Here is a 23,990-nt window from a genome sequence, read left to right as displayed (position 1 = left end):
ATAATAGTGGGAGTAATTTTACCCTTACAAAACCTCGTGTTAAAAATAAACAAGATATTTCCAGATGTCACTCTGTTGCCATTAACAGCCTACTGTCTTCCGGTTTCTCTCCCATTCCTTCAGGCTTTTGTCCCCCTGCTCCACTGAGCCAGTTCTTGTAAAGATAACCAGTGACTTCACTTTGCCAAATCTAATGATCGATTCTCAACTTTCTTGACTTGTCAACAGCATTTGAAACCTTTGATCGGTCCCTGTATCTTAAAAACATGTTTTGCACTTGGCCTCCCTTATCCACACTCCCTTGGTTATTCTCTTCACTGGGACCCCTCTCAGCCTCCTTTGGTCAGTCTTCCTTATCTCTCTGACCTCTAAATGCCCTGAGGCTGGTTCCTGGATCCATTGTCTTCTTTATCTACAGTCCCTCCCTAAATAATTTTATTCTGACTTCATATACAACATGCCAGTAACTCCCACTTTTATCCTTCCAATCTAGACCTATCCACTGAAATCCAGGATTGTATACCCAACTGGCGAATTTGATATCTCACCTTGGATATTTAAAAGACACCTCAAATAAACAAACAAACAAATAAATAAATAAATAAATAATAAATCTTTATTTTAATATGTCCAAAATGGAACTCCTGATCCACCCATAAATCTGATTCTCATGCAGTCTCCTCCACTTCTATAAACAGCACTTTCATCTTTCTAGTTGGTCAAGAAACTTGGAGTTACTCTTGACTCTTCTGTTTTCTCACATACCACAGCTGATCCATTAGAAAATTCTTCTGGGGGGCATCTGGGTAGCTCAGTGGTTGATTGTCTGCCTTTGGCTCAGGTTGTGATCCTAGGGTTGTGGGATTGAGTCCCACATCGGGTTCCCCACGGGGAGCATGCTTTCTCCCTCTGACTGTGACTCTGCCTCTGTGTCTCTCATGAATAAATAAAAAAATAAAATCTTAAAAGAAAAAAAAAAAGAAAAGAAAACTCTTCTGGCTCTTCCTTTGTATGTCCTGGACACAACCATATTATATCAGCTTTGCTGCTACCGCCTGATCCAGTCTTCTTTGATCTTTGTCCTGGATGGTTGCAAAGCCTCCCAACTAAGCTCCTTGCCAGCTCTTGGCCTTCAATGTCTATCTCACAAGAGCCAAAAATAATGTTCTTAAAATATGTCAAGTTACAGTATCCCCATATTCAAAGACTTCTCATGCTTTTATATTGAAAGATGGATAAATATACACACAGACAGTGGACAGACCACATATTAAAATACAACTCTGACGCACAGTCTACAGCAACTGGGGAGCAAAACCACAGCCTCTGAAGCAATCAGCCTCAAATGGTCAAAATTTGATCAATAACTGAGAGCTTCCCTCATTTTTGTCTTCGTTTTCAACTGAAGACCAACCAGAGAAACCAGATGTGTACCTGTAACTAGTCACATAGGATGCCCCACTTCTAGTTAGCCTGCCCACAGCTTCCCTGTACCGACAGCCTCTTGTCAAGGCACACTTGCAGCCTCTCCTTTATTCCACTATAAAGCTTTACAACTCCTCCACCTGCCTTTGAGTGTCTGCCAAAGACAAGTGATGATGGCTGACTCCTTTGCTATGGCAGACTTTGAATAACCATTGTGTGTTTTCATCCCATTGGGTAATCTTTGATTATTTGCATAATATTTTACTCTGATTTAAACCCAAAGTCCTCCCAGTGATCCTGAAAGCACCAAGCCATCTTTCTACCACCCACCATTTCACTGGTCTCATGTCTTGCCCTTTCTTACTTATTCAGTTTACTCAAGCCACATTGGCCTCCTGGCCATTCTTTATACACGCCTGGCATAACTTAGCCTGAGGCCCTTTTCACTTGTTCATTCCTTTGCCTGGAATTCTCTTCTGTAAGTCATTCATGGAGGGCATCTGGTTACCACCTTGCAATCTCAGCTCAAATGTGACTCTGTCAGAGATACTTACCTATATAACACAGGCCCACCATGGCACATATCCTGCCCTGGCCTTTGTGCCCTGCAGCACACTCTGTTCTCTTCATATGACTTGTTACTTCTTGACATACTATATACATTCTTGTATATTTGTTTATTTTGTTCCTCTTCCCCACCCCCAACTAGAATGAAAACCCCCTAAGACCAGAGATTTTGCTTACTTCCATATCTCCTCTGCCTAGTAGGAGTGTGTGGCAAGTACAAGTCACCCAATCTATTTGATAAATGAATAATTAGTCATAAAATCTTGTATCCACCCTTTTTGGCTTTTTAATAGTACTATTTTTAAAATTGGTCTATCAGTCAGAATCTCAGAAGAAAACAAATGACACATTCAATTCTTTAAATGTAATGATTTAAATTTAAATTAATTCAAGTAATTTAAAAAGAATGTAATAATATGACTATTTACAAAGGCAAAGGCAAAGATTGGGAAACCACCAAGCATACTAAAGTCTAGTAAGAAAAGGCACCATTACCACCTCTAGGCCTGAGGGCAAGAGAAGAAGTTAGCTGAGCCCCAAGAGTGAGCGAGGGAGTCCAGTGGGCCCTTTACTTGGGGAGGAAAGGGTGTGGCCAGCCCTAAACCCTGAAGGAGCCAGGGGAATGAAGGCCACAGACCTCATTCTACTTTTGACCTCCAAGTCCTGCCCATGCTCCCCTTTGGCCTGACCCAACTGGAAGCCAGAGCACAAGGGAAATCTTTGATGTGGCTCATATTAGTCAGCAACTGGGGCACAGGGCAGGGTGGAGAGGATGGATCATGGACCCTCTTGAGCACTTCTGTCTAATGGTCTTTTGTAATCATCAAAAGCAGTATGGCTTGCTGTTTTAAAAATAACTGTGAAGCATTTTCTAAGTGTCTGTGCGACTTTCAGTGAAACAGACTCACAGTCACCAAAGTGTCTGTTTGTGGGTTATCATGTCAATTTATCAAGCTAAATGTTCTACCAAACTCAACATACTTTTACATTGAGCTGTATTTTTCACCAATTTAGTTATGCCATTTTTATTATCTAGTGTGTCTTTCAACTACCTTAAAAATGAATCATTGAGACTTATTATATAAATACAATGTTGTATACTATGTGTTATTGTTCTTTTTCTAGGGGAGGAAGGACATACCAAAGGTATGTTCCTTAGAGCTGATTAATAGACTTATGAATTCTAAAGAAATTGCTACTATTTATTTTTAAGATTTTTTTTATTTATTTGAGATTGAGTGAGAGCATGGAGGGGGTGGGGCAGAGGGAGAGGGAGAAGCAGGCTTCACACTGAGCAGGGAGCCTGATGTGGGACTCAGTCCCCAGGGCCTGAGCCAAAGGCAGACTCCTAATCAACTGAGCCACCCAGGTGCCCAAGGAACTGCTATTTAAAAATCAAGCCAAACAAAAAATAATCAAGTGTTGAATAATGCATTATTATATTTTTAATCATTAATCATTCAAAAGGAACAAATTTGATGTAAAGAGTACTAGAGTCCACTTTATGAGATCTAAATTTTAATTTCAACTCATCTAGTAAGAAGCGTAGGCAAACAAGTTCAACTCTCTGCACCCAGGCTTCTTCATGTGTAAAGTACAAGGTGGGACATGCTGACCCTGACATCTCTTCTGCCTCTTAAATTTGACTATATCATTGGAAGGTGGTGATCTATGTCAAAGAACAAAGTTACTTTTAAAGGAAGTTTGTCAAGAGCCCATTGAGAAAAAAAAGCAATTTGTAGAGCTAAAAGCCACTTTGGATTTTATTTCAAGATTAAGAATTCACTTGCCCAGAGCCTGCATGCTTTATATATACTTTTGCTCCCCTTTTCTCCTCCTCACTCGGTTTTATTCTAAAAGAATATGCAAGGGGAAAAAGTTAGAGCAATTTGAATTTGCATAGGATTGCTCGAAGCTCTGACAAAAACAATAGTGGCTGTGATTGTGTTTTCTCCTTAGAGTCAACTGTATTTATTCCCCAGTCTGAATACTCTGTTGAAGAAGACGTCGGTGAGCTGTTCATTCCCATTAGGAGGAGTGGAGACGTGAGCCAGGAGCTGATGGTGATCTGTTACACACAACAAGGTACGTCGGTTTACCAAAGAACTGAACTGCGCCCGCCACCCTGAGATGTATATATAAGCCTCTTTGACATGTGGAAACCATAACATTATGCCTTGAGGGGTGTGCTTTACTATTACAGTTTTCATAAGGTGAAAAAAAAAAGCATTTATCCAGAAGTCTTCCTTCACTATTACACTGCTGAGGACCTCTTTCAAGAAGGCCTGGGAGCACTGCTGTTACTTATCAAAACATATCTGATTTGTGTGGTTACTTATTGTGATGATAAAAGCTGTTCGGGGTGCAAGAAATTGAAGTTTTCTTCCTCCACCCAAACTCAATCAAGTAGCAGAGGATTCTTTTTTAAAAAGAGAGAGAGAGAGAGAAGCAGAGAAATATATACCCAAGGAAAAGAAACTAATTTCAAACTAGTTTGAAGCTCTGAATTTCCATATATTTGTTTTGTACATTGAGGAAACCTCCTCTGAATTTCAAATATTTCTTGTGTTCACTGGGTAAGCCGCCTCTGAATTTGAAAATATTTCTTTTGCTCATTGGGTAAGCCTCCTCTGAAAGGTGATTTTATGCGATACAAAATTAAAATTAATACATAATATTCATTAATATAATATCTTTCTAAGAAACAGGTAGATTTTCGAAGAATGTAAAAGAAAAGGTCATATATGTGGTTGATATCTGAGAGACAATCGTGATAAGTCCCATTAGTGTAGTTACATGAGTTGAAAGCCAGGAAGAAAGTGTGGTCGGGAACACAGACTTCAGGGTCACCTTGGGCTCTGGGTCCCAGAGCAAGTGGTGTAACCTCTGTAAACCTCCAATGTGTAGCCTGTACTAGAGTGTTGAGAGGATTAAGAAGGTAATGCATATAAAAGTGCTTATTAGCACTTTGCCTGTACACGGGAAGCATTGGAATTGTAGGTGCTATTATTTTGTAATATTGTCTTCTACTGAATGTCCAGTGGCAGGAAGTAGAGAGGAAAACACTTGAAATGTGATATTCTTTGTATGTTTGAGACCACTGTGTAGATGACTCAAGATGCTGAAACAGTACATAGGCACTATTGCAATTTCTGAGGAGGTTCATATATATGAACTGAACATGAAGATGTTGCATATGAAAATAACTGTTAGGGGGCGCTGCGAGATGGTGGAGGAGTAGGTCCCCAAGTCACCTGTCCCCACCAACTTACCTACATAACTTTCAAATCATCCTGAAAACCTACAAATTTCGGCCTGAGATTTAAAGAGAGAATAGCTGGAGTGCTACAGTGAGAAAAGTTCGTGCTTCTAATAAGGTAGGAAGATGGAAAAAATAAATTTAAAAAAATCCAGTGGGAGAGGGGCCGAGAGGAGCCAGGCTGAGGGCAGGCGGGAAGAGCCTCTGGGACAGGAGAGCCCAGACCCGGAGAAGCAGGAACTTTAAAATATCCCCACCAGATTCTTCCTGGACGGAAAGGCACTTAGCAGGGAACTCGGGCAGAACCGCAGGAGGGGCAGTGGGGCCCCCAGGTTCTGGGGTCACTAACAGAGGAAGTGCACCGGGGGGAGAGCGACTGACCCTGCGGCCGAACACAGTCAAGGGCTGGAGTGCCCAGTGTGCCGGGAGCAGCCCAGGCGGGGCTCTGCGGGAGGGTCTGCGGCCGGAGCCCAGGGGCCAGGGGACACAGCCCAGCATCCTGCGCTCCCTGAGGACAGGCAGAGTGGGAGGGCACAGGACAGAGAGGACGCTCCTGCCGTGGGGTGCCCTGAGCTGTGCAGATCAGTGCCCCCCGCCCCGGGAGCATCCAGGCCCCTGCGGACTGGGAGTTATGGTAGTTACTGCAGGAGCTGACTCCAGGGCTGGAGAGCTGGCCGCCGCCAGTGTGGTTGTCCCTCCTGGTATCACCCTGTACCTGGGACAGAGAGGGGCCGCCAGGGAACAGAGGCCTCACAGGATAGACAGCTCCCACTGAGCCGTGCACCTGGTGGGGGAGCAGGGCAGCTCCCCCAGGTGCACACACCTGAGACTCAGCACAGCAGTCTCTGCCCCTAGAAGACCAGCTGGAAGGACAGGGGAAGACCAAGTTCTTGACCAAGCAGCACTGGAAAGCTCCAGGGGAAGTCAAGGGATTTACAGTACATAGAACCACAGGATACCCCTCCTTCTTTTTTTGTGTGTGTTTGTTTTTGTTTTCTTGGTTTCCTTTTTTGGTTTGTTTTTTCTTCTTTTTCTCTCTTTTTTTCTTCCTTTTTCCAGTACAACTCATTTTTAGCCCCTCTGCACTGAGCAAAATGACTAGAAGAACTCACCACAAAAGAAAGAATCAGAAACCATACTCTCTCCCACAGAGTTACAGAATTTGGATTACAATTCGATGTCAGAAAGCCAATTCAGATGCACAATCATAAAGCTACTGTTGGCTCTGGAAAAAAGCATAAAGGATTCAGGAGACCTCATGACTGCAGAATTTAGATCTAATCATATGGAAATTAAAAATCAATTAAATGAGATGCAATCCAAACTGGAGGTACTAACGATGAGGGTTAATGAGGTAGAAGAAAGAGTGAGTGACATAGAAGGCAAGTTGATGGCAAGGAAGGAAGCTGAGGAAAAAGAGAAAAACAATTAAAAGACCATGAGGAAAGGTTAAGGGAAATAAATGACAGCCTCAGAAGGAAAAATCTACATTTAATTGGGGTTCTAGAAGGCGCTGAAAGGGAGAGAGGACCAGTAAGTGTATTTGAACAAATCATAGCTGAGAACCTCCCTAATTTGGGGAAGGAAACAGGCATTCAGATCCAGGAGATAGAGAGGCTCCCCCCCTAAAATCAATAAAAACTGTTCAACACCTTGACATTTAATAGTAAAACTTGCAAATTCCAAAGATAAAGAGAAAATCCTTAAAGCAGCAAGAGACAAGAGACCTCTAACTTATATGGGGAGAAATAGTAGATGAACAGTAGAGCTCTCCACAGGCTGGCAGAATATATTCAGGGTCCTAAATGAGAACATGCAGCCAAGAATACTCTATCCAGCAAGGCTCTCATTCAGGATAGGAGACATAAAGAGCTTCCAAGATAGGCAGAAACTGAAAGAATATGTGACCACCAAACCAGCTCTGCAAGAAATATTAAAGAGGACTCTATAAAAGAAAGAGGAAGTCCAAAGAAATAATCCACAAAAACAGGGACTGAATACGTATTACGATGACACTAAATTCCTATCTTTCGATAGTAACTCTAAACGTGAATGGGCTTAATGATCCCATCAAAAGATGCAAGGTTTCAGATTGGATAAAAAAGCAAGACCCATCTATTTGCTGTCTACAAGAGACTCATTTTAGACCTAAGGACACCTACAGTCTGAAAATAAAAGGTTGGAGAACAATTTACCATTCAAATGGTCCTCAAAAGAAAGCAGGGGTAGCCATCCTTATATCAGATAAATTAAAGTTTACCCCAAAGACTGTAGTAAGAAATGAAGAGGGACACCATATCATACTTAAAGGATCCATCCAACAAGAGGACCTAACAATCATGAATATTTATGCCCCTAATATGGGAGCTGCCAAGTATATCAATCAATTGATAACTAAAGTTAAGACATACTTAGATAATAATACACTTATACTGGGAGACTTCAACACAGTGCTTTCTACAAACGATAGATATTCTAAGCACAACATCTCCAAAGAAACAAGAGCTTTAAATGATACACCAGACCAGATGGCTTTCACAGATATTTACAGAACTTTACATGCAAATGCAACTGAATACACATTCTTCTCAAGTGCACATGGAACTTTCTCCAGAATAGATCACATACTGGGCCACAAATCAGGTCTTAACTGATACCAAAAGATTGGGATTGTCCCCTGCATATTTTCAGACCATAATGCTTTGAAACTAGAATTAAATCACAGGAAGAAATTTGGCAGAAAGTCAAACATGTGGAGGTTAAAGACCATCCTGCTAAAAGATGAAAGGGTCAACCAGGAAATTACAGAAGAATGAAAAAGATTCATGGAAACTAATGAGAATGAAGATACAACCATTCAAAAGCTTTGAGATACAGCAAAAGCAGACCTAAGAGGAAAATACATCGTAATACAAGCATCCCTCAAAAATTTGGAAAAATCTCAATACACAAGCTAACCTTGCACCTAAAAGAACTGGACAAAGAACAGCAAGTAAAGTCTACACCAAGCAGAAGGAGAGAGACAATAAAGATTCAAGCAGAACTCAATGAAATAGAGACCAGAAGAACTGTGGAACAGATCAACAAAACCAGGAGTTGGTTCTTTGAAAGAATTAATAAGATAGATAAACCATTAGCCAGCCTTATTAAAAACAAAAGAGAAAACACTCTAATAAAATCACAAATGAAAAAGGAGAGATCACCACCAATACCAAGGAAATACAAACGATCTTAAAAACTTATGAGCAGCTATACACCAATAAATTAGGCAATCTAGAAGAAATGGATGCATTTCTGGAAAACCACAAATTACCCAAACTGGAACAGGAAGAAATAGAAAACCTGAACAGGACCGATAACCAGGGAGGAAATTGAAGCAGTCATCAAAAACCTCCCAAGACACAAAAGTCCAGGGCCAGATGGCTTCCCAGGGGAATTCTATCAAATGTTTAAAGAAGAAACTATACCTATTCTACTAAAGCTGTTCTGAAAAATAGAAAGGGATGGAATACTTCCAAACTCGTTCTATAAGGCCAGCATCACCTTGATTCCAAATCCAGACAAAGACCCCACCAAAAAGGAGAATTGTAGACCAATATCCCTGATGAACATGGATGCAAAAATTCTCAACAAGATCCTAGCCAACAGGATCCAACAGTACATTAAGAAGATTATTCACCATGACCAAGTGGGATTTATCCCTGGGATGCAAGGCTGGTTCAACACTCGTAAAGCAATCAGTGTGATTGATCATATCAACAAGAGAAAAACAAGAACCATATGATCCTCTCAATAGATGCAGAGAAAGCATTTGACAAAATACAGCATCCATTCCTGATCAAAACTCTTCAGAGTGTAGGGATAGAGGGAACATTCCTCAGCATCTTAAAAGCCATCTAGGAAAAGCCCACAGCAAATATCATTCTCAATGGGGAAGCACTGGGAGTCTTTCCCCTAAGATCAGGAACACGACAGGGATGTCCACTCTCACCACTGCTATTAACATAGTACTGGAAGTTCTAGCTTCAGCAATCAGACAACAAAAAGACATTAAAGGCATTCAAATTGGCAAAGAAGAAGTCAACCTCTCCCTCTTCGCCGATGACCTGATACTCTACATAGAAAACCCCAAAGACTCCACGCCAAGATTGCTAGAACTCATACAGGAATTCGGCAGTGTGGCAGGATACAAAATCAATACCCAGAAATCAGTGGCATTTCTATACACTAACAATGAGACTGAAGGAAAGAGAAATTAAGGAGTCAATCCCATTTACAATTGCACCCAAAAGCATAAGATACTTAGGAATAAACCTAACCAAAGAGGTAAAGAATCTATACCCTAAAAACTATAGAACACTTCTGAAATAAATTGAGGAAGACACAAAGAGATGGAAAAATGTTCCATGCTCATGGATTGGCAGAATTAATATTGTGAAAATGTCTATGCTACCCAGGGCAATTTACACATTTAATGCAAACCCTATCAAAATACCATGGACTTTCTTCAGAGAATTGGAACAAATCATTTTAAGATTTGTGTGGAATCAGAAAAGACCCCGAATATCCAGGGGAATATTGAAAAAGGAAACCATAGCTGGGGGCATCACAATGCCAGATTTCAGGTTGTACTACAAAGCTGTGATCATCAAGACAGTCTGGTACTGGCACAAAAACAGACATATAGATCAATGGAACAGAATAGAGAACCCAGAAATGGGCCCTCAACTCTATGGTCAACTAATATTTGACAAAGCAGGAAAGACTATCCACTGGAAAAAGGACAGTCTCTTCAATAAATGGTGCTGGGAAAATTGGACATCCACATGCAGAAGAATGAAACTAGACCATTCTCTTACACCAGACACAAAGATACAGTTAAAATGCATGAAAGATCTTAATGTGAGACAAGATTCCATCAAAATCCTAGAGGAGGGATCCTTGGGTGGCGCAGGGGTTTAGCGCCTGCCTTTGGCCCAGGGCGCGATCCTGGAGATCCGGGATCGAATCTCACGGTCAAGCTCCCAGTGCATGGAGCCTGCTTCTCCCTCTGCCTATGTCTCTGCCTCTCTCTCTCTTTCTCTCTCTCTCTCTCTCTCTGTGTGTGACTATCATAAATAAAAAATAAAAATAAAAAATAAATCAAAATCCTAGAGGAGAACACAGGCAACACCCTTTTTGAACTTGACCACAGCAACTTCTTGCAAGATACATCTATAAAGGCAAAGGAATCAAAAGCAAAAATGAAATATTGGGACTTAATCAGGATAAAAAGCTTCTGCACAGCAAAAGAAACAGTCAACAAAACTGAAAGACAACCTACAGAATGGGAGAAGATATTTGCAAATGACCAATCAGATAAAGGGCTAGTATCCAAGGTCTATCAAGAACTTATTAAACTCAACACCAAAGAAACAAACAATCCAATCATGAAATGGGCAAAAGACATGAACAGAAATCTCACAGAGGAAGACATAGACATGGCCAACATGCACATGAGAAACTGCTCTGCATCACTTGCCATCAGGGAAATACAAATCAAAACCACAAGGAGATACCACCTCACACCAGTGAGAATGGGGAAAATTAACAAGGCAGGAAACCACAAATGTTGGAGAGGATGCGGAGAAAGGGGAACCCTCATGCACTGTTGGTGGGAATGTGAACTGGGGAGGCCCCTCTGGAAAACTGTGTGGAGGTTCCTCAAAGAGTTAAAAATAGACCTGCCCTACGACCCAGCAATTGCACTGCTGGGGTTTTCCCCAAAGATACAGATGCAGTGAAACGCCGGGACACCTGCACCCCGATGTTTCTAGCAGCAATGTCCACTATAGCCAAACTGTGGAAGGGGCCTCGGTGTCCATCGAAAGATGATGGATAGAGAAGCTGTGGTCTGTGTATACAATTGGATGTTACTCAGCCATTAGAAATGACAAATACCCACCATCTGCTTCAGTGTGGATGGAACTGGAGGGTATTATGCTGAGTAAAGTAAATCAGTCCGAGAAGGACAAACATTATATGGTCTCATTTATTTGGGGAATATAAAATATAGTGAAAGGGAATAAAGGGGAAAGGAGAGAAAATGATTGGGTAATATCAGAGAGGGTGACAGTACATGAGAGACACCTAACTCTGGGAATTGAACAAGGGGTAGTGGAAGGAGAGTTGGGTGGGAGATTGGGGTGACAGTGATGGGCACTGAGGGGGGCACTTAACGGGATGAGCACTGGGTGTTATGCTATATGTTGGCAAATTGAACTCCAATAAAAAATAATAATTAAAAAAAGAAAATAATTGTTTCTGGAAACAGCCATGTAACCTGTGGTGCATAAACACCTTTCGCATTCTCTGCCCCCAGGAACAGCAGGCGGAACTGTACCAACATCAGTGCTGTCCTATTCAGACTACATATCCAGGCCGGAGGACCACACCAGTGTCATCCGCTTTGACAAAGATGAACACGAGAAAATGTGTCGCATCGTTGTTATTGATGACTCCCTGTATGAAGAGGAGGAAACATTCCATGTCCTTCTGAGCATGCCCATGGGAGGGAGGATTGGATCAGAGTTCCCAGGGACTCAGGTTACAATCATCCCTGACAAAGATGATGGTAAGTACTAAAAAGTACTTGAAAATTATTCCTCCTACCAGGCAGACCAACATGAGGCACAACCTCTGACAGACAAATGGGAGTGTAAAGGTATCATAACATGCATGTATATTTTATGCTTGGTTTTACAGTGTGATTAAATTTCAAAGTTGGCTGCATCAATCAATTAGTCTTTTTTGATTTAATGTTTTAAAAAGGCAAAAGTCACACTTACGTGTGTTGTAGTTTTATTTTACAATGCCATTTACTGGTAGGTGGTTAAACTTTTCCGATTTCATGAGGAAGAATCAAAGCAATTGTAATCAACTTAATTTAATCAACTTAATTTATTCAACTTAATTTATTAAGTTTATTAATTTATTTCCTTTTTGTTTTGTCTCACTTTTAAAAGCTTATATTTTGCAATGTTATTCTCAGTATTCTAATTTGTTTAACAAAGAAAGCCATCCAACAAGGCTGTTACACGAATAACTAGAAAAGTAATAAATGTATGGAAAATTAAAGCCAACAGATAGTTCCCTGCTCCAAAAAGGAGAGGGGTTTATCCTAGACCCCTTTTCCTGAGGGAAACTCAATTACCATAAAATAATTCCACTTTTGAAATAGAAAAAGGAGCAGAAGGGCTTACTTAATCTTCCCAGGTCAAGAAATAGTTTGTGCCTGATGGGGTGCCTGGCTGGCTCAGTGGGAACAGCATGTGACTCTTGATCTTGGGGTTGTCAGAGCCCCATGTTGGGTGTAGAGATTACTTAAAAAAATAAAACATGAAAAAAAGGGGAAAAAAAGAAATAGCTTGTGCCTTGAGTTTTCTCTTTTGAGAAGAATTCATGCAAAAGTACAAAAGACAGACAACAGAAAACACTCTCTTTGTTTCATCTGGCTAATCTTTATCCTTACCATTTGCCTACCTTTCAAAGCCAGAAAGAATTTTCGAGTAAGAGAGTTAGTGTCCTTCAGCCAAGTAATATCTCCCACATCCACTATGTACTCCCCAATATACTATAGCTGACCTTAATTATCATCACTTAACAAGATGCCTCTCTGTTTCGCTGTTGAAAGTCATCTTAGGGCAGCCCCGGGTGGCTCAGTGGTTTAGCGCTGCCTTCGGCCCAGGGCATGATCCTGGAGACCCGGGATCGAGTCCCACATCAGGCTCCCTGCATGGAGCCTGCTTTTCCCTCTGCCTGTGTCTCTGCCTCTCTCTCTCTCTCTCTCTCTGTGTGTGTGTGTGTGTGTGTGTGCGTGTGTGTCATGGATAAATAAATAAAAATCTTCAAAAAAAAGAAAAAGAAAGTCCTCTTAATACATCTACCATATAACCTCTCCACACAAATATGAAGAGAAATATGGAAACGAAAATGTGTTTACCCTTCTTCCATGAGTCAAAATGTTTCTAGAGTACATATTTGCTACTGTACACCATTAATCTTCCTGCATCGGGGCAAAATACTTTTGGTTTGGAATCTCTTGTTTTTTATTGAATCATTCAACTTTCACTCATGTCCTGCATTGTGGGGAGCACCACAAGGTTTCTAAAGATAACAGAAAGAAAAACAAATAAAGACTCCTTGCCCTTAGAAAGCTTTCACTGTAATGAAGAAACTAGGCAAATACACATTGAATGCATTCACAAAAAAGAAATATTCGCCAAAACATGCATCATTACCTATTCACAAATAAAATGGTGTCCTGTATTTTAAAGAGGTTCAAAATTTGTTAACCTAACTTTTTTAAAATTAAGGATGTAAACATTTTTAGCTTAATAATGTACAGCACAAATTTAGCTTTGGGAGAAGAAAATTTCCGTTTTAAAGACTCTTTGCAGTAACTCAGGAGATGGAATCTCTGGATAATATAATATTGCTGTTTAATGAATATGCATTTATTTGTTCAACAATACCTTGCGAGACTCCAATATCCACTCCTGCGTACATCTATTCATTCAAAAACATGTGAACTGAGTACGTCTGTTCAAGCATCCACTAGGTACAACAGCAAACAAGAGAACCACAGCTTCCAAACCCGTGGGCTTTTCCCACTTTGGGGATACACAAATAGGTGAAGAGGCATGCATAAAATAAATGTGATAAGTGCTCTGCTGGGTGGCTCAGTGGTTAAATGTCTGCCTTTGGCTCAGGTTGTGATCTCTGGGTTCAGGATCGAGTCCCGCATTGGGCTTCCTGCAGGGAGCCTGCTTCTCCCTCTGCCTATGTCTCTGCCTCTCTCTCTCATGAATAAATAAAATATTAAAACAAAACAGGACAAATATTTAAAAAAAAAACCCAAACATGATGTGTTAGCTAAAATTTGAAGATAGTATCAGAGTGCCCCAGGAAAGAGAGAAGGAAAGTAGCTTTCTAGGGGAGCAACTCTCAAGTGCAGGGGCTAACTAAGGGCATGCGATGCATCCAGGGGACTGGAAGTGTGGATGGAGCAAAAATCTTTTGACAGAGCCCAAAGGAGTTTGGAGAAATGGGGAAGGGGTCAGTCTCAGAGGACCAGTGTAGAGTAGTTGTATATTATTAGTGAAACAGAAATAGGGAACAACTAACAGGTTTTAAGTAGAATGACAAAATCAGATTTGCATTTTATAAAGATCACTCTGCCCTGCCTAAAATGTAGAGGATAGATTGAACTGCTCAGGAGACTATTGGAGACATGCAGGTGACAGGTGACAGTGGCCTGAACAGGGTGGTTGTATGAGGATGAAGGGCCCAGGATACATCCGAGAGATGCTGCTGAGAAAGAGTGGGCATGACTTGGCCATTGACTGGACTGGAGAGTCTGAAGAATGTTTGGGTTTCGAGCTAGGGAAGTCAAATTAAAGTGGTCCAGTTCACCAAGCTAGGGAAAACAGGGGAACAATGGGTTTAGAGATGAAACAATGGATTCTTTTAGAACGGGTTAGTTTGAAGAGCCTGCACAGCTTCAAAACACTGGACATGAAGTAGGAGAATGGAGATACGGGTCTGAAGATTAGGACAGAGGTAGTCATGCACTGGAGACATTGTTGCACGTTGTCTCTGTTGATGATAATAAAATTATGGAAGAAGTTTGCTTAAGAGGACATGCAAAAGTAGTGCTTGTATTATTTATAATATGGGCATATTTTTCTCATTTCTCTTATTTTAAAAAACAAGAGTGCACTCCATAAATGCTAAGGAGACAATGGAAACAATGAAGAGGAAGGTAGTCTCTATAAGGGTATGAAATCCCACTAAAGAAAATGCCAGAAAGAATCTAAGAATTAAACACATTTCAGTGTCTAAGTGCTATAAAGCATTATAAATCAGTAATATCTAGCATGCAACAAGCTACATCATTATCTTAACTTCTCTTGCTCATTGAAAATTTTTAACAGGTCTATTTGAGGGATTTTTTTTCAACATGCAAATATTTCACTCATTTTTAAAAATAATGTGAAAAATAAATCCAAAGTTTATTTAAGAGGAGTTTGCTTTGTAGTCATCTTTGTTGGAATACTTCATATCTTACTAGCTGTCTGGTCAAGTTTTATTCATGTTTCTAATACTCCATCAATAAAATGGGGATACTAATTTTACCTATATTTTTTTCATTTTAGAAGTTGACGTCTTATAAGTGTGTTTTGCCTGTCCCATACGTAGTTTATAAATGAAAACAATACTGCTAGCCAGAAAGTACTTTCATCATGGAGAAAAGAAAGAATGCTGGTTTAATGGGGAGAAAGTCTGATTTCATGCATCTGCAATATCGATACAAAGGAGCAGTTATCACTTCTGAACACTTGCTGTGTACCGAGAACTTTACATGATCTATCCCGTTAAATCTCAAAGCCCAATCTCCTCCCGTTGGCAGATGGAAAAACTAGACTCAGGCTAAGAAAATTGCTTAGGATCACAGAGATGTATAGTGTTGGATATATGTCCTAAAATTAGGTCTATTTCGCTCAGATTTAATGTGCTTCATCACTAGGCTATAATGAATCCTGAAAATCATCAAGAGGATTAAAATATAAGTAATACCTAATGACAACCGAAGGGAGGCAAATTGTCATAGAATCTAGAAAAGAATAAATATAGGTCCACACTGGTAGGGAGGGGAAGTGTATTGTTTCTGAGGGTAGGCAATCTTGCAGTCACCATAAGTTGTAACTAGAGTAGGGAATATGTTCAGGCCTGTTACATAACCTGGATGAAACATTCCTCCTGACTTTCTAACAACACTCTTTGCTCTGGTTGCTGTGTCTGTTCCTGTGATAATGGGTACACCAGGTGACAAATGATCTAACCACTCCCTAAAAAGAAATAGTGTTTGGAACTTTGTAACACAGAACGATCAGAATTTTAAAAAGTGAATTGATTCTCCAAAGCTAGATTATTCCTCACTAAAGCTATGAAGTGATGTTTTTGTACAGAGGGAAGATTAAGACCTGGACCACTTGTGGATACAGGTCCCAGTATCAGAAGATCCCCACCAAGGGTTTGAGTGTATAACAGACGCTCAAAGTGCAAAAATTCACCTGGCCAAATTTGTGTTGAATCTTTAAGAAACAGCTAAAGGCTTCGTTGTGTTCAGAAGGGACTTGCACATGAGCTACACACAGACATAAGAATAATGCTGCCATTTTGTGCGGCTCTAAGCATCCTCCATGAATGTCTTCTGTTCTCAGTACTTCAGTAGTGGTTACGGCACCTGTTCATTGGGAAGGGTATTAAGTCCAGGCTAACAGTATTGCAGTCATCTTTGCTGTCAGTCTTTGGAAGTTAATTAAGGAACATTTGAGCCAAATCCATTTTCTGCTTTTATGTGACAACCTGCAGGGGTTTTAGCTAAAGTGGCTGCCTTCCTTGACCACCTGGGACAAATTACCATTCTAGATATGAGTCCAGGGACATGGCAGAGGCAGCGTGGTGAGCACTATGGTAAATGTAACTCAATTTAGTGCCATTCAAAAGCTTACTGGCGTCAGAAAAGCTTTCTCAACAGCAGGACTACTTTAGAGAAAAAAACCACTTCTAATACTAGAAAAATACATTGTGGTATGTAGCGTGTGGGTGAAATATGTTTTATTCATTTGTGCCAAGCTTCAAGACCCAGTCACCAACCTTTTTCTTCTTTAACGGTATTATTTGCATTAAGGTAAGCTCCAATTCAGCAAAGCCAGACCAGTCATTTTAAGGATCGGGCCAAATTCTGTTGAAGTAACAGCTTGACAAAACAAGGTTACGTTCTGATTTAGTATGCTTGAGTTAGAACAATATTAAAAATCAAGACATGGGAAAATGAGTCTCTAACTGCTCAAGATCATTAATTCATTGCAGCTATTAGCAGACTATTTAAAACAGTTGGTGATGCTAAGGATTTAATGAATGCCAATGGAGGTTCAGTGAGTGAAAGGTATTGCCACAGTGCACTGAATGATAAAGATTATACCGGGTTTTCCACATGGCAAGGATTCTAGATACAATGCTGTAGGTATTCTACACTTCAAAAACAACAACATAAAACAATAAATGAAATATCCCACCATCTAAAAAAATTTGAGTCCCACGTATCATATACACACACAGCTAATATTTGTTGTGCATTCACAAAGTGCAATAGGTAGGGAGCTACAGAGACATTTAAGACATAGGCCAGAATCTCACAATGCTTACAGTCTATTTGGTAGAAAAGAAAAAAAAAAAACAAAACAAAACTAAGTGCTGCATAAAAGGTTACATGAGAATCATTTGTTATAATAATAATCTGAAACAGTAAAAGGGAGACTAAGAAGCAATCACGTGATCGCTCTGTGAGTCAGAGGCGGTACAGAGAGGGGCTTTCACAGGCAGAAAGTACTCAGGTAAATGGAGAACAAAGTATTCCAAAATTACATAAGTGAAACCTTGAGGGAGGGAAGGGCTCTAGGACCAGTGAACCACTCAGTTTGACCAGGGTGCCTTTCTGAGGAAGGTTGAGTGCTCAACTCCATGGGTCAAATCTCAGACCCAGGCTATACATACACTTTGCTATATTCTTCAGTCAAGGAATCTTGACTAATCCACTTGTCTTCTCAGGTCTGTTTTCCTCAAATGAAACATGAGGATATTATCACCTGAATTTCTTACTTTCAGAATTTTTGTGCAGCCCGAACATGATCTGTATGAGAGCACTTTAAAACCTCACTAAAGAAAAGAGAGGTGTGCATCATTATGAGCATAGAGTCTGAGAAAGAGGTTTGAAGCCTCCCATGGTGCCATTGAATGTGATAAGGAGTTCTGAATTTATTGGATAGGAAGCACCTGGAAGTGTTTGAAAAGAGAGCGCAAAAATCAGAGCTGTGTTGGGAGGTTATAAATTCGATAGCATGGAAGTGAACAGGATTAGAACCAAAAGCATAGAGTGAGACAGTGAGGCTGGCAAGGAAACAAATTGCTACTAAAAACACCTGCAGAGAGAAGGGAGGAGGGAAACTTAAAAAATAAGTTTCTAAAAAAACTATGTACTCGACAGGTTCAAAGAAGGGAGGTCCCATGTATTATAGGAGGTTAGGTGAGGGAACCGGCCAAGGGAAAGGTGATTTCAAGAAGATGAGAAATGCTATTAAAATGTATCAATTCTATTTAAATACACCAAGTTCAAGTTCATTATGGGTTCTCACCAGTGAACCTGGGCAGTAGGACTCCATAAATACAGAACCAACAAAGCTGGAGTTAGGGATTTGTGTTACATGCACAGTTGCCCACCTGATGGTGATAATTGGAAGCAGAAGGATACATGAGACCCATAAGAAAGAGAGGAGAGGGTAAAAGTGTAAATCACTAAGCAGTACAATTTCACGTGTTTCTAATAAGTTTAGGTGTGCAAGTAGAATCATTAAAGGTTATTAGAATATCTGTCTACTAAATATTAATATACAGATTTGAGGGCTGTTAGTTGCAGATGAGTCATTAAGTATCACTTGTTATATAACAAGAAAATTGTGGGAATGTGCAAAATGAAGCACATTATTGGAGTTGCCAAACAGTAAGTTCCCTTTTAGGTCCTTTTTTAAACTGGTTTTAGATATTGCCTCTTTTTAAAATAACTAACATTGGGGTTCCTGGGTGGCTCAGTTGGTTAAGCATCTGCCTCTTGGCTTCGGCTCAGGTCATGATTGCAGCATCGAGCCCCGTATCTGGGCTCTGAGCTCACAGGGAGTCTACTTGAAGATTCTCTCCCTCTGCCCCTTCCCACCCCCCAAATAAATCAATAAATCTTTAAAAAGAATAACTTTAAAATGGTGCGGTTTAGTTCCCTCATTTTATATAACTTTTCAGTTAAATTTAAGCCCTTTTATTTTTTTTAAATTTATGATAGTCACACACACAGAGAGAGGCAGAGACACAGGCAGAGGGAGAAGCAGGCTCCATGCAGGGAGCCCGATGTGGGATTCGATCCCGGGTCTCCAGAATCACGCCCTGGGCCAAAGGCAGGCGCTAAACCGCTGCGCCACCCAGGGATCCCTAAGCCCTTTTATATAAAAAGTTACTTCATATCGTTTTTTAAAATTATAATGGTTTTGGCAGGTGTGCGAAATTACGGGCTTAATTCATTATTAACAAATGCATGAGTGGGAGAAAGTAAGAAAAAGAGCATTTGTGGATGTGAATGAGTGAGTCATTCACTAAATCTGAGTTAGGAGGGTCCCGAGACGTGAGACTTCCAGTGAGGGGACCCTCCGGGTCCCTATTCCTGGTCCTCTCTACCTAATTCTGAACCCAGCTGGCCTCAGAGCCCAGAGGCCAGCTGTAAGCACGGAACAGCTGCACAGTAGGCTGAGGTGCAGGGGCATGTTTTAAAATAAGGCACATGAGCTAGAGTCCAAAGGGAGTTCATTAGCAATGGGAGTACATTTGACTCAACCGGTTTTGGCCAGTAGTTCTAAACGACCTTGCTGCTATACTGCTGTGAACTCCCTTAGTCTTTTAAAAACTGTTGATCGCAGAAGGAAAGGCATGAGAGCTTGGTTCGACTGCACACACACACACACTTGGCAAGCAGCCACTTGAATCTCTCCTGCTAGGCACCTGAAAACATTCACCACTGTTACCAGAAGATGCAGAGGCTCCAGAGCTCTTTATGAGACCAGCTAATCATTTTGTATAACTTACATTGAAGAATGCCTTCGTGGCTCACAGGAAAGTGAGCACAGGGAATCAGGCCGGGACACAGGGCCAGTCTGCCCAGAAATAAGCTCTTAAATTGCATGAGGTGTAAATCTGCAGGCATGTGGTTGGCTAAGGTGGTTCTAAGACATTAAGATTTTGATCTTGAATAGGACCATACTGGTCACAATACTAAATTAACTCGTGTCTTTGTTTCTTAGGGCTTCATAGATAGCATAGATGTCATAAAATAATAATAACTGACATGAGCATCTTCTTAGGTGTGCTAAGCTTTTTGCTTGAATTATTTCGTTTTACACACAGATGCACAAACTACAAGTGAGGTTTTATTATGCGTCCATGTGATCATTTGTGAGTGGTTAGGTGACTTACGCAGGGTCACATAGCTGGAAAGCATCTAGCTAGGCAGACTGGAGGGACCATGGCACTGACCATTCAGCTGCCCACCTCATGGACTATACACAACTGCCTTCTGATTCTACATGTACTACTCAAAGATAGTAAGAGGTATCTTAATAGAGAACATGACAAGGTGAAACAAGCTATGTACTCTTATATGTATGTATACAGCACCTGAGAATCCTAGAATAATTGAAATGCTGACAGTACAGGCTTTAGGCGTGAACTTTGTATATAAACTATTCAGGTTCACATTTTACCAATTTTAATTCCAAGGATCATTAGGAAACCATAGTAGTGCCTTCTGGTACTTCAACTTGATGAGGAACAGCATTGCTCTTTTTTTAATAAAAATTTATTTATTTATTTATTTATTTATTTATTTATTTATTTATTTATTTGTGAGAGACACACAGAGAGAGGCAGAGACACAGGCAGAGGCAGAGGCTGGCTCCCTGTAGGGAGCCCGATGTGGGACTCGATCCCAGGACCCTGGGATCACGACCTGAGCCAAAGGCAGACGCTCAATCCCTGAGCCACCCTGATGCCCCAGCACTGCTTTTTCTCCATCATTTAGCAATCTGCCCACTTCTGAAGGATCGGGTTTGGGCTCTCTTAGTCAAGTCCTTATGAATGAATGAATGCTGTCTTTTGTTTGTTTTGTATTTTTCACAGTAACATTAAATGCCTCTCATCTCTTCCACACAGGAGAGTGGGTGCTGGCCATGTAATACCATCTTGTAGACATCAAAGGATAAATATTGCTGATTTATTATCACTGAAACCCTGGAAGTAGATCACTAACCGTTTGTAGAAACCTCAGATCTCAGTCACATCTTTATGTGCTAAAAATCACATAAATCTGAAAAGTGGCTTTTCACATACTAGACTTCAGATTTTTGTGAGGTTAAAATTACTAAAAGATATTACAATAAAAACAATAACAACACGAGAGGTTGAAATTACAAAAGATCCCTTAATAAATGCTATTATTAGCATCAGAAATTGCCAATTATTTGCCAGATACAGAGGTCTAGTGCCTCCTCTTACTGAAATCATAACGCACAAAGAAAATGCCAATAAGCTCAAAGCTACAACTTGGCCAAAGGCAGAACTTCAAAGACTTGACCTTCACGTCCTGTGATGTAAGGCGAGGCCAGAGTCTATGAAATACTACAGTGAACTCACAGAGGCATGATGATTTATTCACTAAGTCCAGACAAGGCATATGTACCTGTGGTCTGTTGTGGAAAACACACTTCATAAATTCCATTTTTAAATGGACAACAGTATCTCCTTTTATGGTATTAGAAGGAAAAAGTAAGAAAAAATTTTTAGAATATATGTACTATTTTCTGACACCGTTGTTCTACTAGTTCATTGGTCACTGTAGAAATGTAAATCTTGTTCATTTGTTTCCTTATAAAACCTGCCACCAACCAGAAGCAATTCTCCTGGAATTAGGGCTCTTTACCGGGTCACCACATTCTCTGTGTACCTCCTTTCTCTTTATGGATATGTGTGATCTTTCACAGGGTACAGATAGGTTTTGTTTTTATTTTTTAAGGTTTTATTAATTCATCACACACACACACACACACACACACACACATATACACACACACAGAGGCAGAGACACAGGCAGAGGAAGAAGCAGGCTCCATGCAGGGAGCCCGATGCAGGACTCGATCCCAGGACCCTGGGGTCACGCCCTGAGCCAAAGGCAGACACTCAACCACTTAGCACCCAGGTGCCCCAATACAGATAGGTTTGATGAACTCCCTAAGAAGCAGGTGTTCGTTCTAACTGGAGCAGACATTTGGATCTTTTTTCTCCCTTTATTCCTAGTTTATAAATCTTATACATACCTTTCTTGTAATTAGCCTTAAATCTTCCCTTAAATGATGCAAAGAATCTTACTGCTGACCTAGACAAGATTGCCTGGTAAAGAACATGGTAATATTATCTGATAAAGCTAGTGAACTATATCACTATTATATCAAGTAACCACAATAATGATCTATCTTGGGAATATAAAAGATAGCAAAACCAAAACTACCTCTTTTCTTTAGGCCATTTATTTGAAGCACTTAAAATTACAACTAAAAATTTCCCTTCACACGTCAAGGGAAATAAATACCTTCTTCATCCTTTCTCTGACAAAATGGTCCTCATCCTGTCATAGTGAAACACACATTTGCATCATATATGTTCATACACGTATTTATTTTAAATATTTGCTGAGCATCTCTAACATGCCAGATGCTGTCCTAGGGTAAAAGCAACAGAAGATATGTCCTGTCCTCACTTTTACATATTTATCACACCTTACTAACTGCTGGGTGCTCCCTAAAGCACTGAGGACACGGTGGTAAACAAGACAGGCCCAATGTATGGGGACAAACAGATCCAACATGGCAAATGGTAAGACTGGGCTCCCCGTGTAATGGGAGCTTTCAAAGGAGCATCCAGTGTGGCCTCGGTTCCGGAAAGGCTAGGTCTCCTCCACACAAAGACCTGAGAAGACAGGCGAGTTGGCAGCTGCCAAATTGATGTGCATTATCACATGTCCCCTTAGGCTGTGACAATCTCTCCATTGTGAAGACAACCACACATTTGGGAATGAGCCAAGTCACAGGACAAGATCAGCAGTCTCCGAGTTTAAACACAGTCCTATGAAAATAAATTAAATGGTAGGTAGAGCATTATTAGCTCGTTTTAAAAAGTCTGAATAGTCAGAATATAGGCATTGTGAGAGAAAAAGAGCTCTCTTTTTACACCCCCTCAGGCTGCAATATATCTGTTTCAATTTCCCTGAGGGTGTTTCACAAACAGCCTGTGTCACACTCCCAGGAAGTACATCACAAAGCTAAAGCTTTGGGCTGAAAATATCAACAAGAAGCTCATTCTTGCCTCCTCCTCCTCCTCCTTCTCCTCTTCCTCTTCCTCCTCGTCCTCCTCCTTCTCCTCCGCCTCCACCTCCTCCTCTTCAAGAATCACATTTATTCAGAGGGATACTTTTCAAGACCACACTCATTGCCAGAGAAAGCTTGGAAAAGCCAAGGCCAGAGAGAACTTCACATTCTCCCTGCTGCAAGGGGATATCCTAGAAATATGAGATACAGTGGTAAATGGTATGGCTAATACCATACCATATGGCTAATGGTTGGCTGATATTACACCTTGCAGGTTGAGGGTGCAAGGTGTGTATATAGCTCAGTGAACAGATGAAATGCTATCTACACTATGCATCGGGGCTGAAAGAGACACAGAATTTATACCCTCTTCCCAGAGGATCACCGTCTTCCCACTGAATCTAACGAGCGTGTTTTAACGGACACTGATCCAGAATGCATATTTTGAAGTTCTTTAAAATGTCGGTATGTCTAAATACCACTGTTACTGGATCCAGCTCAATGTACTCAGGGGACAAATAAACTATTAGCAGGAGAAGATGTGTGATTAATTCTCTGAGGAGACCTTCTTTACTTTGTTCAAAACATTGCATCCCTTGACATTTCTGTGAAGAGAGAAACTGACAAACCCTTGTGTTGTAATTATGGAAAACCCAATAATTTACTTCTGCATGGAGTCA

General features: G+C 40.6%; 1 protein-coding gene across 1 annotated transcript in view; it reads left to right on the top strand.

The window, feature by feature from the left end:
- The window catches only part of FREM2 (FRAS1 related extracellular matrix 2), a 166,105-nt gene that overhangs the window by 82,811 nt on the left and 59,304 nt on the right, over positions 1-23,990 (top strand). Inside the window, 2 exon segments of the mRNA XM_038573169.1 lie at positions 3,952-4,077; positions 11,613-11,864. Coding sequence (XP_038429097.1) covers positions 3,952-4,077; positions 11,613-11,864 — 378 coding nt within the window.

This window comes from Canis lupus, chromosome 25 (genome assembly GCF_011100685.1).
Source record: "Canis lupus familiaris isolate Mischka breed German Shepherd chromosome 25, alternate assembly UU_Cfam_GSD_1.0, whole genome shotgun sequence".
Taxonomy (NCBI): Eukaryota; Metazoa; Chordata; class Mammalia; order Carnivora; family Canidae; genus Canis; species Canis lupus.
This window is presented reverse-complemented; position numbering and strand designations above follow the sequence as displayed.